Source organism: Carcharhinus amblyrhynchos, chromosome 18 (assembly GCF_965287045.1).
Source record: "Carcharhinus amblyrhynchos chromosome 18, sCarAmb.v2.hapA, whole genome shotgun sequence".
Classification (NCBI taxonomy): Eukaryota; Metazoa; Chordata; class Chondrichthyes; order Carcharhiniformes; family Carcharhinidae; genus Carcharhinus; species Carcharhinus amblyrhynchos.
The window spans coordinates 36,233,293-36,249,432 of record NC_137341.1 but is presented as its reverse complement, the minus strand read 5'-3'; the positions used below and the strand labels follow the sequence as shown (position 1 = coordinate 36,249,432).

Genomic DNA, 16,140 nt, shown 5'->3' with positions numbered 1-16,140 from the left:
GCCTTGGTTTTTAACTGTAGAGCATAAACTAACCCCACCTCTACTTGAAACAGTTTGAATTAGCAGGAATGAACTCCAGGGTAATTTCAAATTTCTTCTTTGTGTGGGTCAAATTCTGGCAATCAAATTGTTTGGTTGCAAATAGGAAGAAGCTAGAGTTCTTCCTAGGGACCACAAGAACACTCGTTGAGTCTTCACTATAAGTAGAATTATTTGTTGGAGTTTCTCCGACCATTAAGACAATCTTGGCAACTCACTATCTGAAGGAATGTTTTTATTGTAATTTAGCAACAGCACGTGCATAGAAAAGGAAAACAAACTTGTAAAACCATTCTCCTGTAAATTTGTGGACTATTTTAGATATGTTAAGTCTTGGCAGATTCAAATTTAGTCAAAGCAAAAATTTTTTATATATGAGATGAGTTCAGTTTGAAATATGTTTAAATGCCATAATCTTCAAAAGGTGAATTAAGTTCTCCTAAAGCCGTTCTTGAAAACTGTACAGAAGAATGTCAAACCTGTCAGCAACATTTGCAGAATTAAGTTCTAGTTTAATTACAATTCATATTTTTACTTCCTTAACAGGAGAGGTTGGTTTCCAACCTCCTACACCAGGCCATTGGAACAAGGTCCAGATACATCTTCTACACCCAGGTAATGTATTTTGCAGCAACTGCATTATCAAAGATCTATCAATCACTACATTAGTGATAAATTTGTGTGTGTCTCGCTTTAATAATCAAATTTGAATTGTTCCTTGTGGCATTTTTGGGTGAAACCAGAAGGATTTGATAACTTGTTGATCAGTTCATGTTTGATGTTTGTTGGCAACACATCTTTTGTGAAAACTAACAGACAGTACATAAGAACATAAGAAGTAGGAGCAGGAGTAGGCCATCTAGCCCTTCGAGCCTGCCCTGCCATTCAATAAGGTCGTGGCTGATCTGAAGTGGATCAGTTCCACTTTCCCGCTGTCTCCCCATAACCCTTAATTCCCTTGTCTATCAAAAACCTATCTACCCGTGACTTAAATATATTTAGCGAGGTAGCCTCCACCACTTCAACAGGCAGAGAATTTCAGAGATTCACCACCCTTTGAGTGAAGAAGTTCCTCTCAACTCCCTCTCAACTCCAATCTAAACTGCGCCCCCCCCCCCCCCCCCCCCCCCCACTTATCTTGAGGCTGTGCCCTCGAGTCCTGCTATCCTTTCTAGCAGGATAGGAAGGAAAATCATGTGACATTAATACCTCTCAGGTTTGTAGAAAGTAGGGAATTTCTACCAATTTTTCAAGTGCATTTTACCCTTTGAACTGTTTAAATATATTTAAAAATATTAAAATATACCATGGGAAAGCTGTAATAACTGTAAATCTAAACTAAATGTGGAGTGCTTACTTGTGCATACTAGTGCCTACTTCTAAAGCCGCAATCCTGTTGCTGTTGTAAATCTGTGATCTGCTGTTGTTTCAAGCTCCATTCCACAGGAGTGAGACATCACTTTGTACTAAAATATTTTTTTCAAGTTGTAACCATGCTTTAATGAAGCACCAGTTTCTAGGTGGAGGAAAGAAACACATGGAATAGGATAAAAAGGAATACTCCGTATACCTTTGCAACCTTAATAAATGTTGGAAATCACTCAAATTTCTGTGTGGTTTAACCTGAATTCATAATATCATCCGGGGATTTTATCTTTTTGAGTCTCCTGATTCAGAAAAATGTATCAACAGACCTTATTTCAAATGGTAAACATTGGTCTCAAGTGAGATGGGCATCCTTTTTCACTCCTAATTATAGACTGACGTAGCCAGAGTTAACTTAGTTGCTATGATTACCCAACATAATTCAGGTGGAGTGGAAGAGCACAGAAATGGTTATGCACCTGAATAACCAACTTCCAACCTATAATGGGAGTTTCTGATCAGCCTTGTTAGAACTATATTTATCCTTTCAAGACTAGTAACAGAAAGATGGTCAGGATATTGATGGAGATGACTACTTCCCCATTTCCTTGAAACCTGGAATATGTTTGCAGGCTGGTACATCCATGAAACATTTTGATCTCTAATTTTGCCATTGGCTGCTGTAGGGTAAGGCAAGTATGTGGCCTGAATATCTGAATTAAAGATATTTATCGTTTTATGTTGCACATTGGTTCTGGTCAAATAGTTAAGAAACTCAGCACCTGACGCCTGGGACCACCACTCTGAAAATGTCAGCTAACATCTGTTGATGGAGCACCAACACATGCTATCATATATGTACATTTTCAACAAAGCTGTCCAGAATAGTATAATCAGAAGGTATAATCAGAGGAGGTCATTTGGTTTATTGTATCTTTGATGGCTATTTGCAAGACCATTTCTCTGGAAACATTTGTGCACCTTTTCCCCATGATATTGAAAATTATTCCTGTTCAGGTCATGATCCAATTCTCTTTTGAAAATCACAATTGGATCTGCATCCACCACCAACTCAGACGATGCATTCCAAATCCTACTTGCTGCACAAAAAAATTTTCTACATGTCACCCTTTTTTTCTCAACCATCTTAAATTGTTGTCCTTTGGTTCTCAATCCTTCCATCATAATCCCTCATAATTTTGAATACCTTTACCAAATCTCCTCTTAACTTTCTATCCTCTAAGGAGAACAGCCCCAGCTTCTCCAAACAGTTGGTGTAACTGAAATTCTTCATCCCGGGAAGCATTCCCATGAATCTTTTCTGCACTATCTGAAGCTTCAACAACCTTCCTATTGTGTGCCCAGAACTGGACGCAATACCTCCACTTGAGTGTTTTATATAGGTTTCCCATAACTATGCGCTGTGCACCTACTTACGAAGCCCAGGATATTCTTTTTGTTTAAACTGCGCTTTCAACCTGCCCTGCCGCCATCAATGATTTACGCACATATATACTCAGGCCACTCTTCTTGTGCTCTCTTTAGAATTTCTTCTGATTGTTTCTAGCAAAACAAGTAATTTCACACTACTGTGCACTGAATTTCTTCTGCCATTTGTTGCCCATTTCACCAACCTATTGGATTTCTGTCCTTTTGAATTTCAACACAAGCCTCCTCACAGTTCACTGTATTCCCGCAAGTTGTTTTGACTGCAGACTTTGAAATTGTGCCCTGTACACCAATGTATGCCAAGCAGAGCATATCATTGACCCCTGGGACATCCTATTTTCCTCCTTGTCCAAAAAACTACTGCTCAGTGCTATTCTATTTTTTTGTCACTCAACTAATTTTGTATCCACGATGCTACTGACCCTTTTATTCCAAGAACTATAATTTTGCTCATACCAAGTCTGTGGTATGATATTTTGTCAAATGTATGTTGAATGTCCACGTATACCATATCAACCACATTACCCTGATCTACCCTCTCTGTTACCTCCTCAAAACACTCAAACAAGTTAATTAAACACTATTTGTCCTTAAAAAAATGAATCCTGCCTTTTGTTAATTAATTTGCATTGGCCCAATTTTGACCTTCGTTTCTAAAAGTTTCCCCACCGAACTGGCCAATGGTTGCTGGGCTTAACCTTGCACCTTTTTTGAACATGAGTGTAACATTTGGAATTCTCCAGTCCTCTGGTATCAATTAACGATTCAAAGAGCATCTGATTTTCAGGTAAATGGAAATTGTTTATTAGTATAATATTTAAAGTCTTGTCGTATCAATACTGAAGATTTAAGGATCTGTGAATTTCATTTGAGGCTGTGCAGTGTTATGAGCTATTGAGTTGAAGGATCAGCCTGTTATAAAGGACTGTGCTGGTTTAAAGTTGAAGTCATAAACATAGCTATCAAATCAGATTACTACTAAAGTATCGAGGTGGTGGTGGTGATGGGAGTAATAATAATTGGTGTTAGCTGTAATTTACCTGATAAGGAATAGAGCTGGTCTTGCACTTGACAAACTTTGCTGTGTCTATTTTTTTTGAATTGGTGTCATTGGTGTCAAGAGCAACTCAAAAGGGAGGACTTAATGAAGGTAAATTACTCCATTTTGCTCAGTTGTTTTTGTGTTGCTGCTGGTGTTCTGGAATTATCTTGCTGTATAAACCCAAAACAATTTTCTGTAGTCTAAATATGTTATTACATTGCAGAGTTACAGCAACCCATGTTTACATATCATTTTTAACATAATAAGAATGCCAGGGTGTTTCACGGGTATCATAAATCAAGATATGACACTGAGAGACATAGGGAGATATTGGGGCTGTGATCAAAAGTTAGGTTTTTGTGGAGTAACCCTTAAAAGAAGAAAACTGGATAGAAAGATGGAAATATAGTTATTTTGTTCTGAAGCCAGTTGATGAAGTGGAAAACCAGGCACCATGTTGCTCCCACCCTAACCAATATAAAGATGTGTCTCTTTATATGTACTCAAGGTACTTGATCAATGTCCCCCACCTTTATATCTTTAATCTTATTACAGTTAACATACCATTGTGGAGCATGGTCATCAATCGTGGAGTAGTTAAAGTTTGAAGATGTGCAAGAGGCTAGAGTTTGGGTGGATTGTAGAGCTAAAGGAGATTAGAGAAATAGATCAACAGGGCCATGGATGGATTTGAAAATAAAAATCAGAATTTCAATTTCAAGGTGTTGCTTGACTGAGAGCTATTATAGGCCAGCCCTGCACAGGGGTGATGGGCAAACAGGGCTATGGTGCAAGTTAGGACACTGGCAGCAGAGTTTAGGATGGTATCATGACAGTAAAGGCCTGTCATACTCATAACTTTAAATGTATTCCACATAGAATTTTCTGGAGCTGCCATCTGTTTTAAAAATTATCATTAAGTGGCTGCTGAGGGTCAAGTGACTTTTGCAATTTCCGCAGAGACTGAGAACTACCTCATGTTTCCAGAAAGTTCCTAATTGATTCACTATGGTTGGGGTGCCCTGAACAGATACCTTCCTCTTCATTCAGATACCATGTCCCAAAGACTGTGTTGGCAACTGTGGATTTCCAATTGATTGATCTGTGATCATGCATTGGCAAAGTACTGCAGTGGTTTGCCATTGCCTTCTGTTTTGTTTGACCAGGAAATTCTCTTGCTCATTACCACCTTCCATCAGGCATATTGGAAGGATGTACAGGATGATCATCGAACTGTTTGGTCACGCTGTGCACATACCTTCCATGGTCATCAAGTTCCGCAGTGATACTTGAACCTGGAGCTACTGGCCCAGAGGTAAGGTCGTTATCACTGTGCCACAAGGCCTCCCTGAATGGACATACCAAGACAAAAAGCATCTGAACTCTCACCACTTAGTATTTGTGAAATTATCCAAAACTCAAAATCAATGGACTTCCAGATTCCCTGTCACTGAAGATGAAACTCGACAAAGGAAGCTGCAGAGAAACCAGTTCATTAAAATTAAGTGTGACTAACCCCCATCTATTCTTAAGTGGCTTCCAACTTCAGACCATTCTAGCTGGCCATTAGAAGCATTGATCATGTGACCAAAACTGTTTTTAATACCCCAAAAACCAATGAGAAACCACTAGTTTGCAAATAACAGCAGCAGACAGGGCAGCAACATATTTGTCTTTTAAACCTGGAGACTGCAATTCTTAAATGTTTCCTAGCCCATTCCTCTTTAAAAGTACAAGGAAAGAAAATGCAACTTCCTGATAGGTAAACTGTCCAATTTTGTGACCTGTTGAAAATCCATCTCTTTCAGGGAATCCTGCTGCCACAATTCTGGTATAGAAATCCAGCCATTGAATTTAACAAGATTACCCTTTAGGAGCAAAATATGTTCTTCATCTGGTCCGCAATCGGGTCCTTCCTAAGGAGGGCCATACATACAAATTACAAACTATCTTTTGTTTATGACTTGTAAAGGGCACTATTCTCTTTAATGGTATTTTTTCTCAAGTGTGAAAGTGCGAAATGAGTGATGTAACATTAGACTTTTGGGGTGAATATGTGAATAAATAATCCTCTTTAGAAGAAAAGCATGCTGCTGGTTAAACAAATTGGCCATACACTTGGGTTAAGAAACATGCACATCTTTTTCAAAAACATGGATAGTGAGAGAAGGGAATAGGGGTTTCAGTTCTTTCATCCCTGTCCATTGCAACTGACCTCAGGTTTACAGTGCATAGAGTGAAAAGGTAAGCATGAGTGCATTTGAACATCTATAGTGCCTGCAGAATCTGTCCGTTTATATTATGGGTTGATTTGTGCAATAACTCCCAAACATAAAGAATTGAATTATTAACTGCATGCATGCAAACACAGTTGTTGCTCTAGAGATTGATGGGACTGAAACTTTCAATTGTGCTAGTCTCAGCTTAATTTAGTTTTGCCAAAAAGAAAAAGATGATCTTCCCTGACGTCAAATATTTATATTGCTGTCACAAACTGGGACATACATTACCATTCCATACACTGAACTCATCAGCACTATCATGTTTGCCATAAGTGTCAGAACTGCTGTTGACAGTGAAGTGCATATAGTACCATTGGCTTCTTCATGCTTCTCCCTGATGTTAGAAGGATTATTCTTTCAATGGAGAATGCAGGATGGCATGCTAGGAGCAGCACCAAGCGTAATTAAATATTAGGTTTCAACCTTGCGAAAGTTCAGACCTGCACTTCAAACAGCATAAGCAGGAAGTAATAGAGCCAAGTGACCCCCAAAACCAATGGACCAGATCTAAACTCTACAGTCCTATCACATCCCGCTGTGAATAGTAGTGGACAATTAAACAAATAGCTGGAGGAGGAGGCTGCACAAGTATCCCTATCTGTGATGATGGAGGCGGCTAGCACACCAGTGCAAAAGATGGGCTAAAGAATTTGCAACATCTTCAGCCAGAAGTGCCGCCAGAAGTCGCTAGCATCACCTATGTAAGTCTTCAACTATTTTGATTCACTCCATGTGATATCAAGAAACAGCTGAAGACACTGGATTCTGCAAAGGCTATGTGCACTAACAATATTCCAGCAGTAGTACTGGAGGCGTGTGCTCCAGAACTTACCATGTCCCCAGCTAACCTGTTTCAGTATAGCTATAACACTGGCATTTACTTAGCAATGTGGAAAGTTGCCCAGGTATGTCCTGTACACGAGCAGAACAAATCAACCTGGCCAATTACTGCCCTATAGTCTACTCTCAGCCTTCAGTAAAGTGATGAAAGGGGTCATCAACAGTGCTATCCAGTCAGCAGTAATGTGCGCACAGATGCTTAGTTTGAGTTCTGCCATGATCACTCAGCTCCTGACCTGATTACAGCCTGGGTTCAAACATGGACGAAAGATCTGAATGCCAGAGGTGAGAGTGACTGCCCTTGACGTTACAGCAGCGATTAACCAAAGATGACATCAAGGACCCTTGCAAAACTGGAACCCAGATAGAAAACTCTTCAGTACTTCATCAAAGACTTCTTTCTTCATAATATCGGAAGTAGGAATGTCCATAGGTGACTACATAATGTTCATCGTTTGCGGAGACTCAGATACTGAAGCAGTGCATGTGCAAATGCAGCAAGACCTGGCTAACAAGTGGCAAGCCACACAAAATGCCAGGCAACAACCATCTCCACAAGAAAGAATCTAACCATCATCCCTGACATTCAAATTGAATACTCCATTATCAACATCCTGGGGTTGCCATTGACCAAAAACTGAACTGGTCTAGCCATGTAAATACAATGGCAAACCAGGGCTGGTCAAAGGCTAGGAATCCTGCAGCCTGTCCACCATATACAAGGCACCATCCAGTACAAACCAGTCTGCTTGATTGCTGCACCTTCCACAAGCATTCAACTCATCCATGACTGACGAACATTGGTAGCCATGCGTACCATTTCACAAGGTGCATTGCAGGAACTCTCCAAGGTTCTTGAGGAAGCATCTACAAAACCCACAATCACTGGAAGGACAAGAGCTGCAAATACCACTACCTCCACGTTCCTCTCCAAGTGATTCACCATCCTGACTTGGAAATATATCGCCGTTCCTTCACTGTCACACTGGAACTCCTTCCCTGACAGCACTGTGGGTTTATCTACACCTCAGGAGCTGCAGTGGTTCAAGAAGGCAGCTAATCATCGCTAGGGATGGGCATAATTACTGGTCTAGCTAGCAACACCCACATCCTATAAGTAAATATTTTAAAAATTATTTATCACCTACCCAAACATTTGTTGACCATAATTATTGTGCAACATTTAAACATTAAAAAGAAAGCCGACAGCAAGACTCCCTCCTTGTATAAACCAGCAATTTTCAGATCCATTGCATCTGTAATGAATATGACTATACTGTATAAAACTGTTTGTAGGTGTAAAAACTAAATTAATTATTCTTGTTTCACTGCATGCCTGATGTCTACCTTATAATTGATTGCTAAACCGGTTCCTGAAATGGCAAAGCCACATCTACAGTTTTGTATTTTAGTTTTTGAAATTAATTCCAACAAGATCTAACAGCAACAACTTGTATTTCCATAGCTATATTTAACATGAAAGATGTCCAAGGTGCTACATAGAAGCATTTTCAATTTGAAAAAACAAAAACTTCGTATGTTAGCAAAGGCTCTGTGGATAATACTGTCAACTGTGAGTCATAGCTTGTCAGTTCAAGTCCCACAGCAGGACTTGAGCACAAGTGTCACGCCAACAATCGAATGCCAAACTGATGAGAATGTGGCATTGTCAGAGGTGCCATCTTTCATTGAAACATTAAACTGAGGCCCCCATCTGCTATCTTAGGTGGCTACACACAGTAAAACGTCGGACAACACCAGGTTTTAGTCCAGCTGATTTATTTGATAGTAAACGCACAAGCTTTCGAGGTTTCCCTCTTCGTCAGGTGAATGGAGAGTTCTGGCCTCAGACACAGCATATAAAGCACAGACAGTTTAGAGATTACTTAGGTGGCTGTCATTAAAAGATCCTGTGCCACTATTTCAAAGAGCAGGGAAATATTAGTTTGTCATTGCAACTAGGCTAGTAAATGGAATCCAATTTTAAAGATTTTCTTTTCAGCTAGCCTTTATGCGCACACTTGTGGCTATATAACAAGATGGAATATTGTGCAATTGCTAAACATGCAAGTGTTATTGAAGATCCCATATTCAAAAATCCAATTTATAAAGCAAAAGAGACAGGAAGATTATAACCTCTGTTCCATGAATTTTGTGAGAATGATACTGCTCTATTCCATTATCTAATTTCTGGAGCAGTCTGTCCCTTGCTGCATGGGTCAAGAAGAGCTAGTTACGTTACAGTGAAATTTATCCCCATTCCTCTTCACACTCTGTGTAGCCAAAAATCTATTGGCCTCTGTCTTAAATATACTCAACAACTGAGTTTCCATGGCTCTCTTGGGTAGAAAATCCCAAAGATTCAAACCCTTTTAGTCCACAGATTTCTTCTCATCTTAATGACTGACCCCCACTGTGTTCCCCAGTGAGAGGAAACATTTCTCAGCATCTATCCTGTCAAGTCCCTTAAGAATTGTATGTTTCAGTTAGATCACTTTTCATTCTTCTAAACTCTAGGGAATATAGGCCTACTTTAAACAATCTCTCATCATCAGACATAATTTACTTGTAGTGGTAATGTTATAGCTGTATCTTGTCCACAGTCTTTCTTGACAAAGATTAATTTGAAAGTACTAAATGAATATCTCTGAAACAACAGTTACAAAGAGTTTAGACATACCGTCATGCTGGACAAATGATCTAACTCCATGTTCTCTGGATTGTACATACCAGTAAATCTGATTACATCTCTTCAAGCCAATTTGGCCAAATTAGCTTGATAAAGCAAACTTGTACCAAGCGTAAACAATGTTCGCTTTTTAAAAACGCAATTATTTGATCATTAAAGCTTGCATATGGCTTTTGAGAAAAAGTTAATAACAGTAAAATTGGTATTGCTTTGGTATACACCTTTTTATGTAATCATTGCAAACCTGTAACTCCTACCATTAGATTATTTCATTTAAGTTTATAAAGCACAGAATGCTAAATTTCACAATCCTGTTTTAGCTAGCCAGAACGTTTTCACTTTTTAACACAAAATGAGATTGGGTGTTAGTTTTCAGAACCTTTATAAATTGTGTTTTACTGTAATACTGCAGTGAGGAAACTATAAACAGTGTATAATTTGTTATAGAATACATTATGTAGTTTAATGTTCTGACGGACTGCCTTCCTGCTGCCTAACTGCCTGCCCATTACCTGTCTCAGATTTTAGGAGGCTGCCCACCCATGGGCCTGTTGAGGTCTACTTAAAGGCTCATCCTGCCTCTTCTGCTATTTCACCTATAACGGATTGGCATCCCATAATTTTGTTGGTATTCTAATGAGCACAAATATAGAATAATACACCACAGAAAGATGCTATGTGACCTGTTGAGTAAGAGTTACCTAGTTAGTCCCAAACTCCTGCTCTTTTCCCTTAACTCTGCAAATTTCTCTTTTTCAAGTATATGTCCCAATCCTTTTAGAAAATTATTGTTGAATCAACTTCCAACACGTTTTTTGTTTGTGCATTCGGCATTAACTCGCAAGATTATTTCAACTCACCGTCTCATCTGTGGTTCCTTTTTGGTAAATCTCCCCGCACCCTCTCCAAAACAATTATTACAGTAGAATAGTAACTATAGATGCCACCAACATTCCTTTGGTGGATTTCTAGCCCCTCTTTTTAAAGTATATGAGTTTGATGAGTGAAAAGCTTCATACACCTTCTATGTGGTTACTTCAAAATAACTTCATGTAATTTTTCTTTGGCATCTTTTGAAATTTATAAAATGCAATCTTATGTTTAAAAGAGAATGTTTTCCAAGATCTAGTGCTTTATCTGTATGACTCAACATTTTTTCAGTATCTAGGAATTGTGTTGTAATATTTTGTTATAAAAATTCCAGTCCATGGGAGCGATGTACATTTCCAAATTAGAATGCTTACCGAGCAACTGTGCTTGATACAAGTCGGTGGCGTTACTTGGGTTCATAATGACACAAATAATATTTCTGCAAACATTTAATTTTTTGTATTGAAGTACATTTTTTAAATGCATCCGAATGATGTGTAATGTAAAGTTCAACTCGGAATTGTAACTTTTAATGCATAATTGTTGAGGTTGCTGCATTCTTCTTGAATTTGGGCATTTGAGGTACTTGCACTTTGTATTTGTTATGGTTGTCATGTGATTGACACTCCTGTAGCTGGTCTTGCATTGCCTTGATAAAAAGGGTAGTTCAAGGAATGTTTGACTGGAGACATAAATCACTGCAATAATAGTGTCCTTGTTCTCATAATTGAAAAGATGATTCTGAGTACCATTTGTATATCAGTGGGACCAATGGTAAGCATGTCTCATCCAAAATCCATGCCTGCAGCTACACACTGAAAAGAGCTGTCTGAATACACTTTGGCAATGCCTTTCATTTGTGTTCAATTTAATTTGTGAATATACAGAATCCTGAATGCTCTTTCTTGCCCTCTTCCCCTCTGTTGTCAGTTAACCATTTTTTCCCACTCTTGTCAGATAACTTGTGAAACATTTTTATTCACCTTAAGGTTCAGAGTCTGCCGTCTCCAATGTTGCCACCTATCATCAATAATATGAACAACCTGATGTATGGTAACTTCAAGGGTGATTTTTCAATATATAACCATGCAATGAATTCAGTGTGGGAGAGTTACTAAAATTCATGGATAATATAAGGGCAATAGGTGTTCCTGTAACTGCAGATGTGAATGGCTTGTGTGCAGGGACCAGAATCAGGGATGGCATTATGCAGCTGCAGAGCACCCTGAGAGAGGAGGGTGAATAGCCAGCAGTAATGGTCCACATTGGTACAACAACACAAGCAGAAAGAAAGATATGGTCCTGCAGTCAGAGCTTAGGAAGCTAGACATTTTGGCATTTTATAGCTAAAGGAATAGAATATAAAACTAAGGAAGTATTGTTGCAACTATACAAGGCATTGGTGAGGCCACACCTGGAGTATTGTGCACAGGAAAGATGTAGTGACATTGGAGGCAGTTCAGAGGAGCTTCACTAGATTGATTCCAGAGATGAGGGGTTTGTTGTATGAAGAGGGATTGAACAGTTTAGGCCTATACTCTCTGGAATTTAGGAGACTAAGGGGAGATCAAATTGAGGTAAGAAAGATGATAAAAGGTTTGGATAAAGTAGATGTGGAGCAGATGCTTCCTCTGGTGTGGCATTCTAGGATGAGAGGTCATAGCCTTAGGATAAGGGATAGCAAATTTCAAACAGAGTTGAGGAGAAACTACTTCTCCCAAAGTGTTGTGAATCTGTGGAATTTGCTACCCCAAAGTGCGATTGATGCTGGGACATTGAGTAAACTTAAGGAGTTAGACAGATTTTTAATTGGTAATGGGTTGAAGTGTTATGGGGAGAAGACAGGAAAATGTGGATGAGGAGCATATCAACCATGATTGAATGGTGGAACGGACTCAATGGGCTGCCTAGCCCAATTCTGCTCCTATGTCTTATGAACTTTTAGACAGAAAGCAGTAGGTTGGATCTTAAAACTAGTATTCTCCAGATTACTTCCATACCATGCACACGTGAGTATAGAAATAGGAAAATAAAACTGATGAAAGTGTGGCTGGAAAGATGGTGTGGGGGGAGGGCTTTAAATTTTTGTGACTAAAGGGACTGATTCTGGGGGAAATTGGGTCTGTACAGAATGGATGGAATGCACCTAAATAGAGACAGGACTGAGTTCCTTGTAGGGCATTTTGTCGATGCTTTTAGGGAGGGTTTAAATAACTTGGCAGGGGTGTGGGAACCAGGAGATAATATCAGAGAGAAATAGATAGCATTAGATAATTTGGGGCGACATGGTGACACTGGTTAGCACTTTGTTGCCTCACACTGCCAGAGACTTGGGTTCAATTCCAGCCTCAGGTCACTATCTGTGTGGAGTTTGCACTTTCTCCCTGTGTCTGCATGCGTTTCCTCCAGGTGTTCCGGTTTCCTCCCACAGACCAAAGATGTGCAGGTTAGGTTGATTGGCCATGCTAAATTGACCTTAGTATCAGGGGATTAACAGGGTAAATATGTTGGGTTATGGGAATAGTGCCTGGGTGAAATTGTGATCGGTACAGACTCAATGGGCTGAATGGCCTCCTTCTGTACTGTAGGGATTCTATGATTCTAGATTAAATTAGTTAATAGGTGGGGTCAGAATAAAGGAGAAGGTAATAACTAAATCAGAGTTATTGTGCCTGCACAGAGCATACAAATAAGATTAGTGAGTTACAGGCGCAGATTGCCATGTGGAAATATGATCATGAGGCTACAATACAGACCTGGCTCAAAGAAGGTAAGAACTGGGTGTTAAACAATCCTAGATACAAATTGTTCAGGAAGTAAAGAAAGGGGCAAAGTGGTAGATGCAATGGTACTATTGATGGTAAGGAGAGTGATGGAATTCTAGTGAAAAAGGATGTTCCAGGTGGATCAAGAACAGAATCTGCTTGGCTAGAGCTAAGGAACAGAAAAGATACAGTTACATTGCTTGATGTGATGTATAGGCCACCAACAAATGGAAAAGATGTAGAGGAACAAACCAGCAAAAAAATTAGAATGGTGCAAAAATTATTGAGAAGGTATAAAGAGGGACTTTAATTATCCAAATATTGACTGGGATAGTAGGAGTGTAAAGAGCAATAATGAGGAGCAAGAATTCCTTGGGTGTGTTCAGGAAATTTTTCTATAGCTGTGTATGTTGCCAGTCCAATGAGAGAGGACTACTAGACCTGGCTCTTAAGAATGAGGTCAGCCAACTGAATCAAGTGTCATAGGAGAAGGTGGGCGGCACGGTAGCACAGTGGTTAGCACTGCTGCTTCATAGCTCCAGGGTCCTGGGTTCGATTCCCAGCTGGGGTCACTATCTGTGAGGAGTTTGCACATTCTCCTTGTGTCTGCATGGGTTTCCTCCAGGTTCTCCGGTTTCCTCTCGCAGTCTAAAAGGTGTTCTGGTTAGGTTGATTAGCCATGCTAAGAAATTGCCCCTTAGTGTCCAGAGGTGCGTAGGTTAGAGAGATTAGTGGGTATAATATGTAGGGATATGGGGGTAGGGCCTGGGTGGGATTGTGTTCGGTGCAGACCCGATGGGCCGAAGGGCCCCTTTCTGCACTGTAGAGTTCTATGATTCTACGATTTAGGGGATAGATGGCTGATGGTCGAAAAGGAAAAAGAACAATTCAGAGTAAAAATAATTAGCTGAGGGCAATCCAACTTCAATGGGGTAAAAACAGATATGAGCCAAATAAATTAGAGTCAAAAGTTGGCAGGAAAAATGGCAGCTGAACAGTGGACTGAAGAAGAGAAAGTTCGGATACGTTCAAGGTATGTTCACTCAGACGTTTTTGAGGACGTAACTAGCAGAATAGATAAGGGTGAAACAGAGAATGTGATGTATTTGGATTTTCAGAAAGCTTTTAATAAAGTGCCCCAATAGAAGTTGTGTGCAAAATTAAAATGCGTGGTTTGAAGATAATATATTGGCAGGGGTTAAAAATTGTTTAGCAGACAGGAAACAGAATAGGATTAAATAGGTCTTTTTCCAAGAGGCAGGTGGTGACTGGTGAGGCCTTGCAGGAATCGGTGCTTGGGTTCTAGCTATTCATGACATACATTAATGATTTGGATGAGGCGACCAAATGTAATATTTCCTAGTTTGCTGATTATGCATAACTTAGTGGTAATGTAAGAGGCTTCAAGGTGATTTAGAAAAGTTGGGTGAATGGATTAATACTTAACAAATGCAATATAACATAATTAAGTGTGAAGTTATCCACTTCATTCAGAGAAACAAAATGGTAGAATATTATCTAAATACTCATGCATTAGGAAATGTTGATGTATAAAGAGACCTGGGTGTTATTGCTAACCACTCACTGAAACCAAGCAAATAGGTACAGCCAACAGTTAGAAGGCAAATGCTATGTTGGCCTTCATTACAAGAGAACTTGAGTATAAGAACAAAGATGTCTTACTGCAGCTGCACAGGGTATTGGTGAGATCACACCTGGTGTATTGTGTTTAGTTTTCTTCTCCTTATCTAAAGAAATTATATACTTGCCCTATAACGAGTGAGTGCAGTAAAGGTTCGCCAGATTGATTTCGGAGATGGCTAGATTGTCGTATGAGGAGATTCGGACCAACTGGCCTGTATTCACTGGACTTCAAAAGAATGAGAGGGAATTAATTGAAACGTATAAAATTCTTACAGGGTTAGACAGATTGCATGCGGAGATGTTTCCTTTGGCTGGGGGAAGGGCCTAGAATAAGGGTCAGTGTCTCAGGATACTGAGTAGGGCACTTAGGACTGAATTGAAAAAAGTCTTTGCTCAGGGTGATGAAGCTATAGAATTCTGTACCACAGAGGGCAGTAGGAATCAAGTTACTGAATATATTTAAGAAGTGATTTGGAGATGCCAGCGTTGGACTGGAGTAAATGCAGTAAGAAGCCTCACAACACCAGGTTCAAGTCCAACAGGTTTATTTGGAAGGAAATGCCACTAGCTTTTGGGCCTCTGACCCTTCGTCAGGTGAGCAGAGAGTTCTGATCACAACAGGGGATGTAAAGACGCACTTAGTTTACAGAATACTGTCTGTAGCAGAGAATTACAGTTCCAATGCGCCACAGCCAAAAATCGCACCAACCTCCTCAGAAGTCAAACACAGGACACTGGACGGAGTACCCTTCGTTGTCCAGCTCTTTTCAGAGCAGAGAAGCTATGACGTCTTCTCCGGAGTCTTCAACATGTCATTGAAGACGAACATCTCGCCAAGGCCATCCCCACACCCTCACTTCTTGCCTTCAAATAACTGCACAACCTTAAACAGATCGTTGTCCACAGCAAACTACCCAGTCTTCAGGAGATCAGTGACCACGAAACCCCACAACCCTGCCACAGGAACCTCTGCAAGACATGGCGGATCATCGACACGGATGCCATCATCTCACATGAGAACACCATCCACCAGGTACACGGTACATACTTCTGCAACTCGGCCAACGTTATTTACCTGATACACTGCAGGAAAGGATGTACACTGGGGAGACCTTGCAGACACTACAACGATGGATGAATGAACACTGCCTGACA

The 16,140-nt window shown here is 39.9% G+C and overlaps 1 protein-coding gene across 1 annotated transcript in view; it reads left to right on the top strand.

The window, feature by feature from the left end:
• Window positions 1-16,140, top strand: part of LOC145355039 (BAR/IMD domain-containing adapter protein 2-like 1) — a 132,201-nt gene that overhangs the window by 78,501 nt on the left and 37,560 nt on the right. Inside the window, exon 11 of the mRNA XM_080206826.1 lies at window positions 586-654. Within this exon, the coding sequence (XP_080062952.1) occupies window positions 586-654 (69 nt within the window). The remainder of the gene's footprint in view (window positions 1-585; window positions 655-16,140) is intronic.